Source organism: Heteronotia binoei, chromosome 1 (assembly GCF_032191835.1).
Source record: "Heteronotia binoei isolate CCM8104 ecotype False Entrance Well chromosome 1, APGP_CSIRO_Hbin_v1, whole genome shotgun sequence".
Taxonomy (NCBI): Eukaryota; Metazoa; Chordata; class Lepidosauria; order Squamata; family Gekkonidae; genus Heteronotia; species Heteronotia binoei.
This window is the reverse complement of record NC_083223.1, coordinates 33360414-33380476: the sequence shown is the minus strand read 5'-3', so window position 1 is coordinate 33380476 and position 20063 is coordinate 33360414. Positions and strand designations below refer to the sequence as shown.

At 42.0% G+C, this 20063-nt stretch overlaps 1 protein-coding gene across 1 annotated transcript in view; it reads right to left on the bottom strand.

Moving 5' to 3' along the window:
* Positions 1-4306: 4306 nt before the first annotated feature.
* Positions 4307-20063, bottom strand: part of LOC132567706 (WD repeat and coiled-coil-containing protein-like) — a 28542-nt gene continuing 12785 nt past the window's right edge. Inside the window, exons 2-3 of the mRNA XM_060233391.1 lie at positions 14327-14447; positions 4307-5177 (exon numbers count right to left, since the gene is read on the bottom strand). Coding sequence (XP_060089374.1) covers positions 5011-5177; positions 14327-14447 — 288 coding nt within the window. The 3' untranslated portion in view covers positions 4307-5010. The remainder of the gene's footprint in view (positions 5178-14326; positions 14448-20063) is intronic.

Genomic DNA, 20063 nt, shown 5'->3' with positions numbered 1-20063 from the left:
AGACAAGATTGCCAATTGATTTGCATGGTCTCCATTGAAATACACTGAAGCACAAAAATGGCTGCAATTAAAAAAATGCGGAATGGAGTTTCCAGGAAAGTCTACAAGTGTCCTGGAATGGGATTGGAAGAGGGAAGGGTGCATTGCCAGGCCCTGGCTTGGCACAGGTGTTCTGGGTTTCAATTGCCAGGGGGGAGGGTGGGTTGCTACCCTCTGGGACTTGATTCCCAGGGGACAGGGCAGAATGTCAGCCTCTGAAACGGGATTGCAGGGTGGCTGAGTGGATTTCCAGCCTCTGGGACTGGATTGCCAGGCAGAAAGGTAGATTGCAGAGGAGTGACAAGGGGAGTGCCACAAGGATCTGCCTGGGACCTTTGTTCAACATCTTTATAAATGATTTGGATAAACTATTAGAGGGAATACTTATTAAATTTGCAGAACATATTAAACTGAGAGGTGTAGCAAATACAGAGTCAGGATGCAGGATCTTGACAGGCTGGAAAACTGGGCTAAAACATAATTTTAACAGGATAAATGGAAAGTTTTGCATTTAGGTAAGAAAAAGGCCTAATTATAGGCTGGGGGAGACATCTTAGCAGTAGAAAAGGGTGAAAAGGATCTAGGGCAGGGGTGTCAAACATGCAGTTTGGGGGCTGAATCAGACCCCTGGAGGGCTCCTATCAGGCCCTCAGCAATTGGCTGTCATCTGCTTCCTTCTCCCTATATCTTGCTTCGTTCTGCATCACAACTTGTTTTGCAAGGCTTGCTGAATTGCACAGGAGCTACAGAACAAAACCTCTGTTTTCTCCATTGGAGAGGAAGGGGAGAGGAATAGCGTGTTTTGCAAGGCTGTCTCAATCGCACAGCAGAGCTACTTTATTCCTTCTATTGGCTGAGGGTCCTCTCCCTCCTGGTCCCCTGGGGAAGGAAGGAAAGAGCCAGAGCTTCCTTTGCCCAGTTCCCTGGATCCCACAGAAGAAATACAAAGAAAACATCTTTAAGACCAATGAGTGCTAATGTTTTAAGTTTAAAAATATATATATTTGTGTTTTTTATAAAAATTATATCTCTGCTACCTAATTTTAAATAGGTACACACATGGCCTGGCTCGACATGGCTCGGCCCAAGGTCTCATTTATGTCAGATCCGGCCCTCATAAAAAATGAGTTTGACATTCCTGATCTAGGGTCTTAGTGGACCATACACTGAACATGAGCCAGCAGTGTGATACGGTAGCTTAAAAGGCAAATACAATTTTGGGCTGTATCAACAGAAGTATAGTGGACAGGTATCACTTTACTCTGCTGGGGTTAGACCTCACCTAGAGTATTGTGTTCAGTTCTGGGAACCACAACTTAATATTGTTATAGACAAGCTGGAACGTGTCCAGAGGAGGGCAACAAAGATGGTGAGGGTCTGCAGACCAAGTTCTATGAGGAAAGGTTGAAGGAGCTGGGTATGTTTAGCCTGGAGTGGAGATGACAGAGGTGATATCACCATCCTGAAATACTTGAAGGTGCAACGCCACTGAGGATGTTCTCCGCAGCTGAGAACGAAACGTCTGGAAGGAAAACTTTCTCCAGTAGAACACAGCACTTGATCCCGAAAGATTCTACAAACCCTAATGATGTTACCAGCTGTGAAAACCTGAAATCTTTGATAATTAAACATATATCAGCATGGACTGATTGTTTAAGGACCAGTATAAAAGGAACCTATTTCCTTTCCTGATTGCTCCCTGCTTTCTGAAGTAAATCACAGGTGGGTGGTAAAAGACAGGGGTTTGGAAGATTAGATCAGTGAGCTCCTTGTGTACTTGGCATGGATTAAACTAATCCTGAGCTATGGAAGCATAAAAATTTGAAAAACCTGTTTCCTGTATGGTACTTTCCTGATAGGAAAAGTAAAGATCCCCTGTGGAAGCACCAATCATTTCCAACTTTGGGGTGACATTGCTTTCACAACGTTTTCACGGCAGACTTTTTATAGGGTGGTTTGCCATTGCCTTCCCCAGTCATCTACACTTTCCCCTCAACATGCTGGCTACTCATTTTACTGACCTCAGAAGGATGGAAGGCTGAGTCAACCTCGAGCCGGCTACCTGAAAACCCAGCTTCTGCCGGAGATCAAACTCAGGTCATGAGCAGAGCTTAGGACTGCAGAACTGCAGCTTTAACACTCTGCACCAGCTTTAACACTCTGGGCTCTTACCTAACCTAAAACCTAAAACTTTTACTCCTACCTAAAACATAGCAGGGTATATAAAACCAATACTAGAAGCAGGTTCATTATGAAGTATATTTGAAGTTTCTCTTAGAGAAATTATGGCAGCATTTTCAAATTCAGGCTAGTGCCCCTTTTGTGGCTCATCTTCAGTAATCAAAAGCAGGCAGTCTTCATAGCAAAAGTTTAAAAATAGAAGGTTTGGAAAGAACCTGAAGTCATTTCCCAGTTAACTGTTAACAGCACTATAATTTTAAGGGTTAGGTATTTTTGTTTGTTTGTTTGGTAGGAAATGGCTCCCAAATGCATTTAATTGTAATAACTTTCCTCAAAGAAACCCAGGGTCTCTAGTGTTTGTGTAATTCTGTGTCTAAAGGACCTTTGTTCAAGCCGGTATGTTAATGGACACGCCAACACACAGAGAGGGAGGGCACCATTCTTGCCCTGACCCTGCTTGCAGCCAAGCCCCCTGTCTCAACTATACTAATTTGCTGCACAAGTGTTTGTGTACTAACTGCAGGTTCGTATCCCTGTGAGTGGGAATGATCAAGAATGAATGGTGCATATGATAGTGTCAAAGCCCAAAGGAGCTATGAGAAGTATGTAGGCAGGGTCAAAGCCTGCACACCCTACTGTAGGGTTGCCAAGTCCAATTCAAGAAATATCTAGGGACTTTGGGGGCAGAGCCAGGAGACTTTGGGGGTGGAGCCAGGAACAAGGGTGTGACAAGCATAATTGAACTCCAAGGGAGTTCTGGCCATCACATTTAAAGGGACAGCACACCTTTTAAAATGCCTTTCTTCCATAGGAAATAATGAAGGATAGGGGCACCATCTTTTGGGGCTCATAGAATTGGACCCCCTGGTCCAATTGTTTTGAAACTTGGGGAGTAATTTGGGGAGAGGCACTAGATGCTATACTAGAACCTTGGTGCCTCTACCTCAAAACATAGCCCCCCCAGAGCCCCCAATAGCCCCCCCCGAGCCCCACGGATCAATTCCCCATTATTCCCTATGGGAATCGTTCTCCATAGGGAATAATAATGCCCAGTAGACATTTCCCTCCCCCCCATGCTTTCTAAAGTGGGGGGAGGGCCTCCAAACCAGGGAATCCCCTGCCCCCTCCCTCTCTCACACACACAAATACTTACTGGGTCTTGTTCCTGCAAGACTTTATTTGATCTGAAAACAAAAGCAAAACAAAGAGAGGGGCCATTCTCCAAAGCCCTTCCTGTTTCCTGCTTAGCCTTAAAGGCACATATTTTAAAAATGGACCTGCAGGAGCTCTAAAACTACATGGTGAGTGTGGGGGGGCGGGGCTTCCCCCACCGGCCAGCTGGCTGGGGGTGGGGAGAAGCCTGTAAAAATGGGGGATCCCCTGCTGGGACCTGGGGATTGGGAAGCCTACCCTATTGCAACTGCCAGTTCACTTGCTCTGAGTCTTCACATACTGATTTGTCTGCAACTAGGTTTGTCATGTGTATACCATTCCCAGTGTTCTAGTGGCTGTGACAGTGAAACTAGTTTATAATGGAAACATCACTTGGTATATCCTCAACTTTTTGAAAACCTTTGGGTTAGGTTAGGATCTAATTATTGACTTTTATATGGTTCAGGCTATGACAATCTTAGAACAAAACTGCCAAATGTTAGCATATTAAAAATACATATTTGTTTGGTTTTAAGTAGCAGGAAAGTTTGAAATGAGCAAAACTTCCAGAAACAGTGATTTGTATTATACGGTATAGATTACATCATATGTATTTATAGTATGAAGAAGGTTGTCACTGGAATCGGGAATGTTCGCAAAGACAATTATGCATAAAGTCCAAAAATAAAGTGTTTAATATTGCATAATTTCATATTGGAAAAAGTCATATACAACACATACACTCAATCGCACATGTGAAAAATGTATATGTATCAGTTTGTGGCAAAACAAACATATTTTTGTTCTTCATATGGATTATTAGTACAAAGCTTGTGAAGTGGCTGTAAAACCAATTTGAAGGAAAATGAATCTACCCAAGAGGGTACACAAAGAAGGTTACTGCTTGCCGTCTTTACCCAGATTGTAAAAAAGATAATGTAAGCATATCTTTCTGGGACTCTTCTTAGAAATGATGAAAGTCCAACATCTGCAGTTAAATCTTGTTCTTCTCCCCTTTGGCCTCGATTACTATAAAAACGCTTTAGGAAGTGGAACAATTCTCCTGCTTTAGCTCTTTCTGTCTTAATAAACACAATTGTTACAACTCCCACAGTACTTTACATGCTATTCCTAGGAACCACGTGCATGAAAATTTGCTTTAGAGAGATTTATTTCGGAGCTTTTAAGGCAGCCTCTCCAGAGTCCTGCTTGAGGCACCTATTGTGTATTAGTTTCAAGGTTTCTGTATATATTGCCATGGATGCAGGAACCACACCATGTAACAAATACTGCAAATCTTTAAAAAATATGCCTCATCTTGCCAATGTATGGATAGTTTCCAAAATGATGCATATTTCAGATTTCAACAGCACATTTAAAGCAAAACCATGTGTCAATCGATCAGACTGACAATAGTATGTTATATCTTAGTTTCAGGAATCCATGAAGAGTGACAGGTGTCACAGACATGTTTTCTAGATCTGATCCTGTAGAATGCAGCACTCTGAAGAAGACTAGCTACTGTGAAACAAAAGCCACATGAGTTATGGTTAAAATGCACTCAGAAGTCCTGCTGCTGGTATTTTATGACAATGCAGGTTTATTTTGGAGAACTTATTTTACCATATAGTTGCCTTATTATGTCACACTATTTGATGGCTGAGAAGAAATGCTTCTTTTGCAGGAGTGACTTCCATAGGCTTCCAAACTATTAGTTCCGTCTCTTACAATTATCTCTTGCTTTTCTTTAAATGTTAATGGAATAAAGCCTTCACCATCTGCTGTAAGAATAATCCAAGAAGAACCTAGTTGAAGAAGAAAACAAAGCATCAGAATATGTGTATATTCTACAATGAATATCCATTCTACCTTTTTTAATACTGACATGTGGTGGCATTTGCAGCCTGAGTTCCCACCCATTGTTATTTAGAAATGAGATTACAAAAGGGGAAGATGGGATGTTGAGATGGACCAGACCTTTAAAAAAAAAAATAGGCTGCTGCTGTCCCAAAGTAGGCTCCACAGTATTATCCTCATGTTTAAAATGCTTGTGGTCAGAGTCAATTTAAAAGGAAACTTTTTTTTTCAAATTCAAAATTGCCCCAAAGGGGAATTAAACTAAAAACCTTGCAGCCAATAGCAGCATCTTAAACTGAGTCACTTGGCCATTCCTGCAAACAAGTCAGACAAAGGCAATTACTTTCCTAAATCGATTTCAAAAGACATGCCTAGTGCAAAACTGACCAATGATGAGAGACCAATTAGTCTGTCAGGGGAAGAGGGAGAAAAAGTCCAAGGAAATGTGTCTGCTTTTAAAGGCTTGAATGTGAACTAAAAGGAGGAGAGGGAAATACTCCTCTGAAAAACCACTCTTGAAAACTATAGAGTAAAAGTGGAGTAAAAGGACGTGGAAGGAATTAAAATATCAGATGGGAGAGTGAGGAGAGTGCACAAGTGAATATACAAGCAAGTTTTTGGAGCAACAGATGTGCAAGGAAAGAGCAGTGGTAAACACAAATGCAGAAAGGGCCTTAGACGTGGATGCTTTTTAAAAAAATTTCCAGCTTTAAGCAATGGTACAACAAAGTGTCTGTGGAAGCGGGGGATAAAAGGCCCTGAATGCCCAACAGTTTTGGAGTGCTTATATTAAATAGCTCTTTTGATCCAAATTCTATATCATAGAAAAATAAGTTGTTCCACAGTTTTCATTTGGAGTTAATATTTCTTGGCCAGGTTCTAAGAATCTTATAACCATAGTTCTCTTGGGCATGAGGAATTAGTTATACAAACAGCACCCCCAGTGTAATATGACAGATTATTTCTGAAACTATCATAGGCCAAAACAATATGTTACACATACTACATGGTTACTATGGAGACTTGCATTTATACAGCAGCAGCGAGTTCCCCATGGGAACTCAATTTGAAAGTGCCTCAGGATCGGACCTAAGTGATTTGGACTAGAACCATATTATGGGAAGCGTGTCTGTTTCTCCCCCCCCATGCTGTTTTCCAGACCCAAAAGGCTCAGGGCTTACCCCACTGTGGGCTGCAGGCAGACTGAATGCTAGAACCCCCCAACACTTGGAGCTGGAGCACTGCCTCTCTTTCAAACAGTGGTTCCAAGATGAATTGGGGCCCTGTAGTATCTCTGAATTGCATTTCCACAGGAAACTTGCAACTGGTGTTCTGTTGCCATCTCCATGGCAATCACATGGTATATGTAAAGTGTAGTTCATCCATCAGGAACCATTAGTGACAACACTGTGCAGTATTGTTTTCATAAGAAAAAAGTCAGATCTCTATAACCAAAGTTGGTTATTGGATCCTGGCCTCTCCCTCCCTCAAGATTTAAAGGACCCCTCCAGCTGATCTCTGGGAGCTTCTCAGAATCTGCAGATTTTCCACCACTGCCCAACTGGGGGAGAGCACCCCGCCACATTGGGGGATCCCCTGCCCCCAGGGTCGGTGCATGGGAGTAGGTGAGGTAGACGGCCACCTAGGGCACCATCTCACCGTGGGGGCAAGGGCAGGCGCCTTGTCCCCGCCAACCCTGATACTTTGTGGTGTTCTTTCTTCACTCCAATTGCTCAAAGTGAAGAAAGAAGGACGCAGCCCCTGCCCAGCTCCCTCTGAAGTGGGAGAGGGCTGGGCAAGGGCCGTGTCAAGCATTCTTTCTTCACTCTGTGCAATCGGAGTGAAGGAAGAAGGATGCAGGCAGCTGTTGCCCAGCCCTCTCTCTCTTCAGAGGGAGTTGGCTGGGCAGCAGCAGCCCACGTCCTTCCTTCACTTCAATTGCTTGGAGCAAAGGAAGAAGGATGCGGCCGCTGCCCAGCTAGCTCCCTCTGAAGGGAGCTGCCTGCTCCCACCTAGGGACTCAGCAAATATCAGGACCACAGAGCTGAAAAAACAGCAGCTGAGCCGCTGCATTCTGCACCAGCCTGAGTTTCATTATGATCCAGCTTACAACATCTGCTGACCGTCTCTGGCCCGAAGGACATCCGACTTGCCTCAGCCAGAGCCTTTTTGGCCATGGCCCTGGCCCTGACCTGGTGGAATCAGCTCCTTACAGAGATCCGGGTAAGGATCTGAATTACTGAGTTAGGATCTGAATCACTGAATAACTACCGTTCTGTAGGGCCTGCAAAATGGAGCTATTCTGCTAGGCCTTTGGTTGAGACAGCGGGCGTCCTATCCCATTGGCTGGCCCTTTGCTGTGATACCACCTTTGCTGTGATATTATCCTTTATTTTTAATTACTGTTCTAGACCTTCAGTATGTGTAATATGTGCCCAACTGAGCTGCCATCTACAAACTATCTATAATCTATTTATAATTGTTTATAATTTATTGTATCATTTTATACTGGTTTGATTTTAAATGCATGTTTTAAATTGTTATGTATTATGTTGTTATCTGCCCTTAGCCTGTTCTTGGGAAAGAGCAGAATATAAATTGCCTAAATAAATACAAATAAACCTACCTTTTTCTCCTCCCCATCTTCAGTTTTCCACCTTTCCCTACCTGTGGCACCCTCTACCCAGGAAACCTGTGGCCCTTGTATGGGTCTCAACTGAGCCAGGCACCAATGTTTGCCTTACCCTGTGTGGGGCTTAGAGCAAACTCCTATTAGGCAGTGCAAGAATAGAGAGACAGCAATGTATAGCAATGTATAGTGGTCAGTCTCAGCCTACTATCTGGGAAGCATGTGTTCAAAATCCCCAGTCTACAAAGGAAATGTGTTGGACACACACTCTCAGCTGAATGCACCTCACTGGTTTGTTGTTCCTCATCTAAATAGTTTGCATTGTTTTCCTATTGAAAAAGATTGGGACAAGAGGGCATGAATACAAGGAAAAGGGAGAGAGAACCCAGTTGCACCCAGGAGAATGCTGGCAAAATGAGCTTAACAACACATACACACATGCAGCACACAGTAGCAAGGCAAAAAGCTCTTATCTTGAATAAAACTGTATTGGTCTTAAAGGCACTTTCTTTGTATTTCTCCCATGGGATTGAGGCAGCTGAGCAAAGCGGCCTCTTTCCCCTCCTTCTTCTCAAAGGGAGGAGGAACCTCAGCCAATGGAGGTGTTTGGCTCTGTAGCTCTGCTGCATGAATGAGAAAGACATGCACCCCAGGCTCTCTCAATCCCACAGGAGAGCTACAGAGCCAAGCTCCTCCTCCCTCCTCTCCCCTTTGGGAAGAGGGAGGGGGAAGAGGAAAAAAGTGAGAAGTTGGTTTGCTCAGATGCACTGCATGGGTGAAAGCACTGGGATGAAAGAAGAGAGGGAGAAAGAAGCAAACTGGCCACTTGCTCACAGACAACATACAAGCCCTGTGGGGGCTGGATCAGGTCTGCAGACCACACTTTGACCGCTGATTTAAACCCCCCAATGTACTTTTTTAAGTTTTCAGATTTTTCTGCAAAGCTCAGAAGTCCCCCAGATTGACAGAAGAATCTGTTTTAGTCAGTGTCAGTTCAGATATTTGCAGATCAGCCAACACTTAGCTATTAGATATACAGATTATAGATGATAGGTAGTCTCTCTCTCTAGTCTACTAGAGAGATGGGAGAGAGAGAGAAACTATACACACACATATATAAGACTATAGAGAGAGAGAGAGCAGAATATATATATATATATATATATACATACGTACTCTCTCTAGTCTACTATTTATATATACACTCTCTCTGATTTGTGTGTTGCTCTAATAAAGGGTGATGGGGAAATAATGCAAATTCTGTTTCTACAGACTTCTACTAACTCTTAAGAAACTTAATGCAAAATAACTTCTACGTTATTTCTAAGATCATAAACTGTATTTTCCTTATGTCCTTTTAAATAAGCATGTTTGCAAGCTGTCTTGTTGTTTCACGTGCCTATCGCGTCATAAGAAGATTGCTTTGAGTCTTTTCTGGTTAATGCCTTCTTGTGTAATACCTTCTTTCTATATCTGGACAGACTTTGGATTCTATAAACTATCCTGTGCTTCTCTGTGTTTGTTTGCATGTGTAAATTTACAGGGCAATCCTAAACAGAAATTCACACTTCCAAATCAATTAAAATCAGTGGTCTTAGAAAGGTGTGACTCTCTGTTTAGAACTGCATTATTAATTGACAAAATACATGTAAAGCATACTACCCACAACTGAAGTATAAAAAAATCATGGCCCAAGTAAAATAATTAACATCTTGTAATAGATGTAGTGCAGATATATTATTAAGGTGAGAAACTTTAAACGGTACAAAGTTGCATTCACCCTTTATATAGTATTTTCTTTTTTACTTAATTGAAATTTTGATATGATATTTTGACTTCTTGTTGGAAATCAGTTATAGAAAGTATTGAAAAGCACTGGATGAAAGAGGGAAGTAACTCTGCGTGTGTGTGTGTATCTATAAGAAAGAGAAAGAATGATTAGCATCCCTTTTAATGGTCTGGATATTTAAACATGAATGCAGTGTTTCTATATATATATGTAACTTACTAGGAAAAAACTAATTGTCAATAGGTAAAATATGGCAAAGAAGTGTAATTATGTGAAAACCCATTTAACAAATTTGGTTTATGAAAGGAAAGGCATCTGAGAGAATCTGAGTGAGGGATTTCAGAAGCTCTCAGAATCTCAAGATCAGTAAATATATAATTTCTCCTCTTCTTGATTTCTGAGTTCAGAATTATATGAAAGAGATTTGTTAGAATTCTGGGCATTATTGCCAAGCTCCCATTGCTCTGTCACTTATTACTTGTTTATGAATCTGTTACTGACGCCATGCTGGGAATTCTTAGGAAGGGAATTGAAAACAAATCAGCCAGTATCATAATGCCCCTGTATAAATCGATGGTGCGGTCTCATTTTGAGTACTGTGTGCAGTTCTGGTCGCCGCACCTCAAAAAGGATATTATAGCATTGGAGAAAGTCCAGAAAAGGGCAACTAGAATGATTAAAGGGCTGGAACACTTTCCCTATGAAGAAAGGTTGAAACGCTTGGGACTCTTTAGCTTGGAGAAACGTCGACTGCGGGGTGACATGATAGAGGTTTACAAGGTAATGCATGGGATGGAGAAAGTAGAGAAAGAAGTACTTTTCTCCCTTTCTCACAATACAAGAACTCGTGGGCATTCGATGAAATTGCTGAGCAGACAGGTTAAAATGGATAAAAGGAAGTACTTCTTCGCCCAAGGGGTGATTAACATGTGGAATTCACTGCCACAGGAGGTGGTGGCAGCCACAAGCATAGCCACCTTCAAGAGGGGGTTAGATAAAAATATGGAGCAGAGGTCCATCAGTGGCTATTAGCCACAGTGTGTGTGTGTGTGTGTGTGTGTATTTTGGCCGCTGTGTGACACAGAATGTTGGACTGGATGGGCCATTGGCCTGATCTAACATGGCTTCTCTTATGTTCTTCTTATGATGGTTGTCAAATATGAATAAAATAATCATCATAGCTAATATAGCTAATACTGGATATTAAAATTCAGAATCTGGAGTCATGAACAGACAGGATGGATCTTTCTACAAACCTTAAAAAGACCCCAGGTTTGGAGAAAAATCTGAAATCTAGTAGGTGGGTAGGTAGATGACAGACAGACAGATGAAGTTAACCCCCTTGATAAAAGGAGTACTTGTAGCTTTAAGAAATTGATGTTCTCAATGATTGTTGCTAGGCAACCACAACATTATTGCCAGCTTTCAAGCCTTGTTTTCTGTTAATAAAAGGTAGGGCCTTTCCCACAGCTGTTTTGGCCAGGCCCAGCAAGAGTTGGCAGCTATATTTTGTAGGTGGAGCCTGGGGAAGCCAGGGTTTGGGATGTAATGCCATAGAGTCCATCCACCAAAGCAGCAATTTTCTCCAGGGGAAATTATCCCTGTTTTCCAGAGAGCAGTTGTAAGTCAAGGAGATCTCCAGACCCCAACCGGGGGTTGGCAACTTTAGGCCCAGCAGTAACCACCAGCAAGCTTGGATGACTCACCCAGGCCAGGCCACTTGCTACTGTTCACTAACAGCCACTTCTTGGAAGCAGTGTGGCTTAGTGGTTAAAGTTTCAGACTAAGATCTAGGAGATCCAAAGTCAGCTCCCCATTTTGACAGGGAAGCTCACTGGGTGCTTTTGGTTCAGTCACCCATTCTCAGACCAATCTCGCAGGACTGTTGTGAGGAGAAAATGGAGGAGAAAAGAACAATGTAAGCTGCTTTGGTTCCTCATTGAGGAGAAGGGTCGGGTATATATAAAGTAAATAAGTAATAAATATACCTAAGGATGGGGGTCAGAAAAAGGTGGGTTGACTGGTGTGTGGGAAGGAGAGAAGGAAGCTGAGGATATGGGAACTGCCAGAAGGACAGAATGTGGAATTAGTGTGGGGAGGAGAGGATAAAGAAGAAAGTTAGGTACCCTCACAAGTCCTTGCTGATTCCCCACTGTGCACCTGGTCGCCAACCCATGCAATGTAGCTCAGCTGGCTGGCACTGCACAACTGGGCCAGATTTTCCCCAGGAAAAGGCTGCTAGAGGGAGGAAGGAGGGTGCCAGCCTGCTAATAGGCAAAATCAATGAATGCCTATACTCATGCTTTCTCCATTATGGCTCCCACCTTCTGGAATGGCCTGCCCAAGGACTTTAGGAAAGCTCCCTCTCTCCTGGCTTCTTCAAATTATGCAAAACCAAACTATTCAAGAGGGCTTTTCTGTGCAGGTAATGGGGTCAAACTGGACAAAATTGTTCTTAAACTGACTTGGATAAATGATTAGGGACTGTAGTCTATACTGCTTAGTGTAGCTTACTATAAGTAGGATCCTGTTATGTAATTTTTGTACCGCTTAATGTTAATATTTATGCTATGCTTTGGTTCTTTCTGGTGCTTCCATACTGTGAGACTGTGAGATAAATAAATAAAACCACCTTTTAAAGATGTGGGTAACACTAGTAAGGCTGTTCAGGGGTGTCAAACATGCAGCCTGAGGTCTGGATCAGGCTCCTGGAGGGCTCCTATCAGGCTCATGAGCAACTTACTGTCATCTGCTTCTCTCTCTCTCTCTCCCCCTTCTGCATCACTTGCTTTGCCAGGCTTGCTCAATCACACAGGAGCTACAGAGCAAGGCCACTATTTTCTCCATTCGCTGACCAACATATGAGGCAACATGTACAAAAGCTCACAATGCCCAGCCATTTCATGTTTTTCCTGGATCTTAGGCTCAAAGTATTGACCATGAGATTTCTGTAATGAGTGTCAATAAATCAAAAGTAGGTTTGCAATTTACAGATGCACACCTGAACAACACCTGAACAGCATACTCAAGATTGCTGCAGCACAGACATTGTCTCAAGATTTTGATGCAATAATTCAGAGCAAAAGATGTCAATAAGAAACTGTTAAACAAAATATTGCAAGAAGGCTAATATTTTAAGCATATTTTATTTTAAGTTAAAAAAAAAAGAAAAGAAAACCTTTAATTTTGTTTATCTGTGTCCTTTATAAAGTTTATATCTCCACTACCTGGCATTATATTTTATGACACACATGGCCCGACCCAACAAGATCTCATTTATGTCAGATTCGGCCCCCATAGCAATCCCTAGACTATATCTTCCCCATCAGGAATGCCTTCCCATTTATTTACTTTTCCTCCCTTGCTTCTTATTTAGTGTGCTCCCTCCCTCCTACACTTGCAGCATACAGAACCTTGAAAAACACAGTTCATTGTATGTGGAAAGACACTTGTGTTGAAAATGTTGCAGGAAAAATGATGAAAAATTACCTGTTCCTGAAGATGGTACATAATTAAACATATATCAGCATGGACTGATTGTTTAAGGACCAGTATAAAAGGAACCTATTTCCTTTCCTGATTGCTCCCTGCTTTCTGAAGTAAATCACAGGTGGGTGGTAAAAGACAGGGGTTTGGAAGATTAGATCAGTGAGCTCCTTGTGTACTTGGCATGGATTAAACTAATCCTGAGCTATGGAAGCATAAAAATTTGAAAAACCTGTTTCCTGTATGGTACTTTCCTGATAGGAAAAGTAAAGGTCCCCTGTGCAAGCACCAATCATTTCCAACTTTGGGGTGACGTTGCTTTCACAACATTTTCACGGCAGACTTTTTACGGGGTGGTTTGCCATTGCCTTCCCCAGTCATCTACACTTTCCCCCCAGCAAGCTGGGTACTCATTTTACCAACCTCAGAAGGATGGAAGGCTGAGTCAACCTCGAGCCGGCTACCTGAAAACCCAGCTACACCGGGGATTGAACTCAGGTCATGAGCAGAGCTTAGGACTGCAGTACTGCAGCTTTAACACATAAAGTCATTTAGGAAACAATTTACTGTGAAAAGTGTCCTATACATTCATTAATGCTAGCTAGCATAAACATTGCTTTGGTTATAGGATTGTTGCACAGCTCTGCTAAAAGGTTAAGTCTGTGTTTAGGTGACAATAGCAACATCCCTGCTAATGATACTGGCACTAGCCCCAAGTCTTGGTAGATTGTTAACTGTGCAAATGCAATAGGAGCCTTGCAGGAGTGGCAGCAGGATTTCTGAATTTGTATACGTGCAGACAGTTGTGGGCAGAAATGGTCAGGCAAAGCATGAAAAGATCTTTATCATTAGTAGAGACAGCCTGGGGAAAATATGGAGGGAATTAAATTCGCCTTACTTCTCCCTTCATATCGTCAGCATGCTTTGTACAGACCTAGAAAGTAGCTCAGTTATGCTACCTACACGGCAGCTGTGGAGGGGTTGATCAGTGTTAGGCAAGTAATGTGTCTGAAAATAGTCTTCAGGGGAAACATTCAGTCCTGAGGCTAAACCAAATGAAACCCCAGCAAATTCAGTTAACATTGGAAAATGTACAGAAAATGAGCTCTTTTAATGGTATAATTGAAATTCCACAAACAGCAAGCCCCACTGTGAAAAAACATGTGTAAAAAGGAGCAATAAAGAGAACCTACCATGCTTCATTTCAACAACCGGCAGATCAAACAGTTGCTGGACTAGATTCAGATGAACTTTACCATCACAAAGGAGAACAATTCTTGTTTCTTCAGTTACAGCCCCATTCGAAAAATGCTTCTTCAGGCACATAACATACAGAAAGAAACACCAGGTTAAAATACTGGAGATGTTCCTGCTCATTAGTTTCTGTTAATTATCATATAAACAAACCCTTCCATTTTGCTGTCTGTATTCTTAAATATACCCTGTGAGGGGAAGGGGCACAAAATTGTACTTTTAAAAAAAAATTTCATTTATATTTCATCTTTCTCCCTAGTAGAGATCAAGCCAGCTTACACCATTTTATACTCACAGCACCACTTTGAGTTAGGCTAGACTGAGAGAGAAAAACTGGCCTGAAATCACCCACCAAGCTACCATGAGAGTGTAGGGATTCAAACCTGGGTCTCCTACATCCCAGTCCAACCTTCTGACCACTGTGCCACAGGTCACAGAGCTTCCAAAGTGTAGGTTATAAGACTAATGGGGGGGGGGTCACTGAAAGGGAGCAGCAAGCGCTGCCAAGAGTTATTTTGGGCTTGAGATGAAATGGCATTAGGTGAGGAGTGAGGTACCCATCTGCAGGTCAGAGTTATTAAAATACCTTCTAGTTGTTTTAAAACAATTTTATTGATAACATATGGTTACAATGTCTAATTATATCTTTACTATCTCTAACCTATATGATATTTTCAATCCCCCCTCCCTCTGTTACTAGACCCCCGCTGAGGTTATATACAATTCAATTATAAAGGTACCCTTAACCAATCAAAGTTCAATGTCTTTCTTTTCTCACATTCATATTAAAAATTTGTCCAATGTCTTTTTACATTCCACTCTTGCTCTATATATCCTCTAAATTTCTTCCACTCCTTTTTAAACACGTCCAAATCATAGTCTCTTAAAGTTCTTGTTAATTTGTCCATCTCACTCCACGATAAAACTTTCACGATACAGTCCCATTTCTCTGGTATTTTTGCTTGCTTCCACAACTGCGCATACAATGTCCTAGCAGCTGAGAGCAAATACCAAATTAAAGTCCTATCTTCTTTTGGAAATTTTTCCATTTGTAATCCTAACAGAAAAGTCTCCGCAACTTTCTTGAAGTCGTATCCCAAAATTTTAGAAATTTCTTGTTGTATCATCTGCCAAAACTTTTTCGCTTTTTCATAAGTCCACCACATATGAAAAAAAGAACCCTCGTGATTTTTACATTTCCAACATCTATCCGAAGATATTAAAATACCTTCTAAAACTCATTTATTTATGGTTCTTCTTTAGAGTTTGCTGTACAGAAATAATTTTAGTTAATTTTTATCTCCCCCCTGTAACAGGGGACAATTTAAAATTTAAACTTTGAAGTGAGAGTACAAAAATCTCACTAGGGAGTCCAAGAAAAGGGTGCAGTTTGAAAGTTGGCATAATTTAATTCATGTGATAGAAACAATTAATACAACAGTTTTCTGGTCCTTTATATCTAATGAATTAAAAAAAATCTTGACATTTCGTTTTTCAAATATCCTCAACAGTTTGGGAAAAATTTTATTTTATTTTTCCAGTTTGAGGTTTAGATTTTATTGTTTGTTGAGGGGGGAAGGGGGAAATCATTGTTATCTGTACATGCGCACTTCATTCATCAACAATAACGCTCTTCGCATCAGGGGGCAGTAGCAACTTCAGAGTTGGTGCACAGACCATAGAATATTCAGCTTTCCCAACAATTTGGAAAGAATTTTACAAGGATTTGTATAAGGCCACCTCTGAGGGTCTTGGAAGATCTGAGATTAACGAGGCATGTTTTGGCAACTTGGCCACCAGTAACCAAGAAAGAAATATGTGGATTGATTCAGTCCCTCCCTTGGGACAAGGCACTGGGGAATAACTATGTTCCCACCAATTTGTTTAAATCAAATCCAATGGTGGATTCGACACAAATACTGTCTCTTAAACTCACTCAGGTTAATAGGACTAGATACATTTCTTCTACTTAGAAGGATATTACCTATATATAAGAAGGGTGACTGTTGAGATCCAGCAATTTATAGTCAGATAAACCTTCTAACCGTTATAGGTAAGATGTAAGCTAAATATCTATCAATTAAATTGACTCCATGGATAATGAACATGATATCGTCTGCAAACAGGCAGGTTTTCATATTGGGGTCTCAACAACTGACCATTGTCATGCTCTTCAGTTTTTGGTGGGAAGGTATTCACATTTTTCTGAGGGTTATTTGACAGTCACACTTATAAATTTAAAGTCTACTTTCAATACTGCTTCTCTTGAACATCTATGGAGGAACCTAGAGCAGATTTTTGCCTTTTACTGATTTTTGGCTTTTACTTTTGATATATAATCTCTATTCCAGTTCTTATACTTAAGTCTGGTGTGGAGATAAGGGAGAGTTTACAGGGCTCTGGGCGATGCGATGTACATAATTTCATTAAAAAAATAAAATAATAAAATTGCATACAAAACAATACTAAGTATCAGTATCTACCACTGAGCCATATGATGCCATAGAAACCTTGTTACAGACCAATCAGTGCAAAAACATATGCGTAGCTCCCCCCTCCCCCCCAAAAAATTATTTAAAATACAAATGCAAAATCTCGATGACATATGGCAGTCAAAGTATCACCATTAACAGAATGAGCAGAACTCCAATTCCCTCCATCCCAGGAGCCGCCTTCGTTTTCTCTTAAGATATCTTTATTTCCTACTGTCCCTTACATTCATCAATCTCAAACACATGCTATTTTTTGATAGTTTGGTTGGTCCTAATACAAAGTATAAGATGACTTTTGTTTTGGAAACCTACACTGTTAAACATTATATAGCAACATCTGGCATTTGGCTTTCTGGCAGGCTCTGGCAAAGCATCTAGAAACATTTCTTTCACCCAGTAACAGGCTGGCCTCATTAAAGAATTTAGGCTATAATTACAGAATGGATTGCTGCAGTTACTGTGGAAAAACTTGAGCACCTATGTAGTCAAACAGCTAAATGTGAGCTTTCAGTACACTGTCACAAAGAGTGAACATGAACTTCGAATATATTGATGTATTAGAAAAATGAGGGTGTTCAGTCAGCAGCTGTTACATATTCCTCTAGCATAGACAAAAGAGGAAGACCTGCAAGAAACTCGCAGGGAGAGGGAATTCTCCTATTGTTGCTTCCCCCTCCCCCTGGAATCGACCTCCCTTTTATCTTCCCTCCCTTGGCAGTGGCCTCTGGGGCCACCTGGAGGCCACTGGAGGGATCTGGTGGCAGCAGCAGCTTCCACTGGGGGGAACCAGCCGTGACGGCTTTTGGCCTCCTGGGGGCTAGCAGAGGGACCCGGTGGCAGCAGCTTCCAGGCCTCCTAGAGCAGGGGTGGGGAACCTCCGTCCCGAGGGCCATGAACAGCCCTCAAGATCATTTGGTGTGGCCCTCACGGATTGCTGGGCCAAACTGAGCCTTGTGGCAACCTCCCTGGGCCCAGCAGGGATCACAGGACCCAGATGTACTGTGCGGCAGCCTCCCTGGGGCCTGGCTGGCCGGCCAGAATTGCTGCAAGGCCTGGAAAAGTTACTGTCACAGTTCAGGTAGTTTCCCCCTCATTTCTTTATTTCCCTTTTTCCCCATTTCTTCCCCCATTTCTTTGTTTTCCTTTATTCCCATTTCTTTATTTCCCTTTCTTTCCATTTCTTCCCCACATTTTTTTTATTTCTCTTTCTTTCCCCCTTTCTTTCCATTACTACCCCCATTTCTCTATTTCCATTTCTTTCTCTTTCTTCCCCCCATTTCTTTATTTCCCTTTATTTCCCTTTCTATGACCCTTTCTCCTTTCCTTCCTTTCTCTCTCTCTCTCTCTCTGTAGCCTGAGTGGTGGGCACTGTGAAGGGCTGCTGCTGGGGTATGTGGGTGCCTTTAAAGGTCTGCTGGGAGCAGCTACAGTTTCTGCATGAAGGAAGGAAGGGAGGGGTGGCAGGGATGGAGGGTGGGAGCCAGCTGCCACCAGTTCAATTTTCACTTGATTATCCCAGATGGTGTGGCTTAATATGCTAATGAGTGTGTGACCTAATATCAGCATATGTGGTCTAATATGCTACTGAGTTCCAGCTGGGCTTTTTCTACAAAAAAACCCCTGGACCTATGCATCTGCCTAGGGCGGTGTGCTGTGTGTGTGTGATTAGGCTCTCCCCACATGACTTCAAATAGAAAAACAATTATTTGCATTAATTTTGCTGGCCTGGATCGTTCTTCCTTGGCGGAGCACTGTTTTTTAAAGTTGATAATTTTGTATGGCCCGCAAATGATGTTATAAATATCCATATGGCCCTTGGCAGAAAAAAGGTTCCCCACCCCTGTCCTAGAGGCCTCCGGATGGACCAGGAGGCAGTGACTTCCAGGATAACTTTCACTTAGTTGAAAGTTCAGCACTGTCCTAATTCAGCATGTCCTCACTTGAGCACAGTCCTAATTCAGCATGACTTTAGTATCAAGATTGTTTTTTCAGCTCAATGAGAATCTGTTACACTGCAGTCCTAAACAAAGTTAAATCTTTTTAAGTCCCGTGAAGAACTCTTCTTAGGACTGCATTGCAGATCGCATAAACGTTGCATGACCACAACTCATAATAGTTAATAGGTTGAAGTAGTTTTAAGCTAGCCGCTTTCCATCCTTCTCCTTTCTAATGACAACCTTATTTTGATGGAATCTGCTAGAAGTTTGAAGACCATTACCTCTTTCTGTCCATAGATATTACCACAGGTCAAAATGTGCAGGCATGAGGTTAAGAATGGGCTATAGCTGAGAGTGATGAAATGGAAGAGGGACAGGGATTGGAACTGAGGAAACAGATAGAGGTGTGCATGGAGAAACAGCCTGGTAGGGGAACTGGACAACAAACCGAGTAAAAAACCTGTATGGTCTAACTTCATTGAAGGTAGAGAAAATGGTATAGAACAGGGGTGGCCAAACTGTGGTTCAGGAGTCACATTTGACTCTTTCACACATAATTGTGTAGCTCTTGAAGCCCCCGCTGCCCTGTTGGCAACCTTGGCGAAGGCATTTCTCTCTTTAAATCACTTCTCTAGCTGGCAGCTCGGAGAATGCATTTAAAGTTGTTTTCTTTCTACCTCTACCTCTGCCCTCCCTCCCCTCCCCTCCCCTCCATTCTATTTTCCTTTCCTTTCCTTTCCTTTCCTTTCCTTTCCTTTCCTTTCCTTTCCTTTCCTTTCCTTTCCTTTCCTTTCCTTTCCTTTCCTTTCCTTTCCTTTCCTTTCCTTTCCTTTCCTTTCCTTTCCTTTCCTTTCCTTTCCTTTCCTTTCCTTTCCTTTCCTTTCCTTTCCTTTCCTTTCCTTTCCTTTCCTTTCCTTCCCTTTCCCCTTTCCCTTCCTTTCCTTCCCTTTCCCCTTTCCCTTCCTTTCCTTCCCTTTCCCCTTTCCCTTTCCCCTTTCCCTTTCCCCTTTCCCCTTTCCCCTTCCCCTTCCCCTTCCCCTTTCTTAAACATCTGAGGTTCATGTCTTGTGGCTCTTACATTAAGAAAGTTTCCACCCCTGTAAGCCAAAATGCCCTCAAAACAAGGTTGGGGAATTGACAGGTGGGCACCTGGCTTAAAAAGGAACTTTGAATCTAGGTATACAGGATTCCACTTCCAGAAATTATTGCTTAAATTTACCAAGGACACTAACTAAGAGAAACTATCA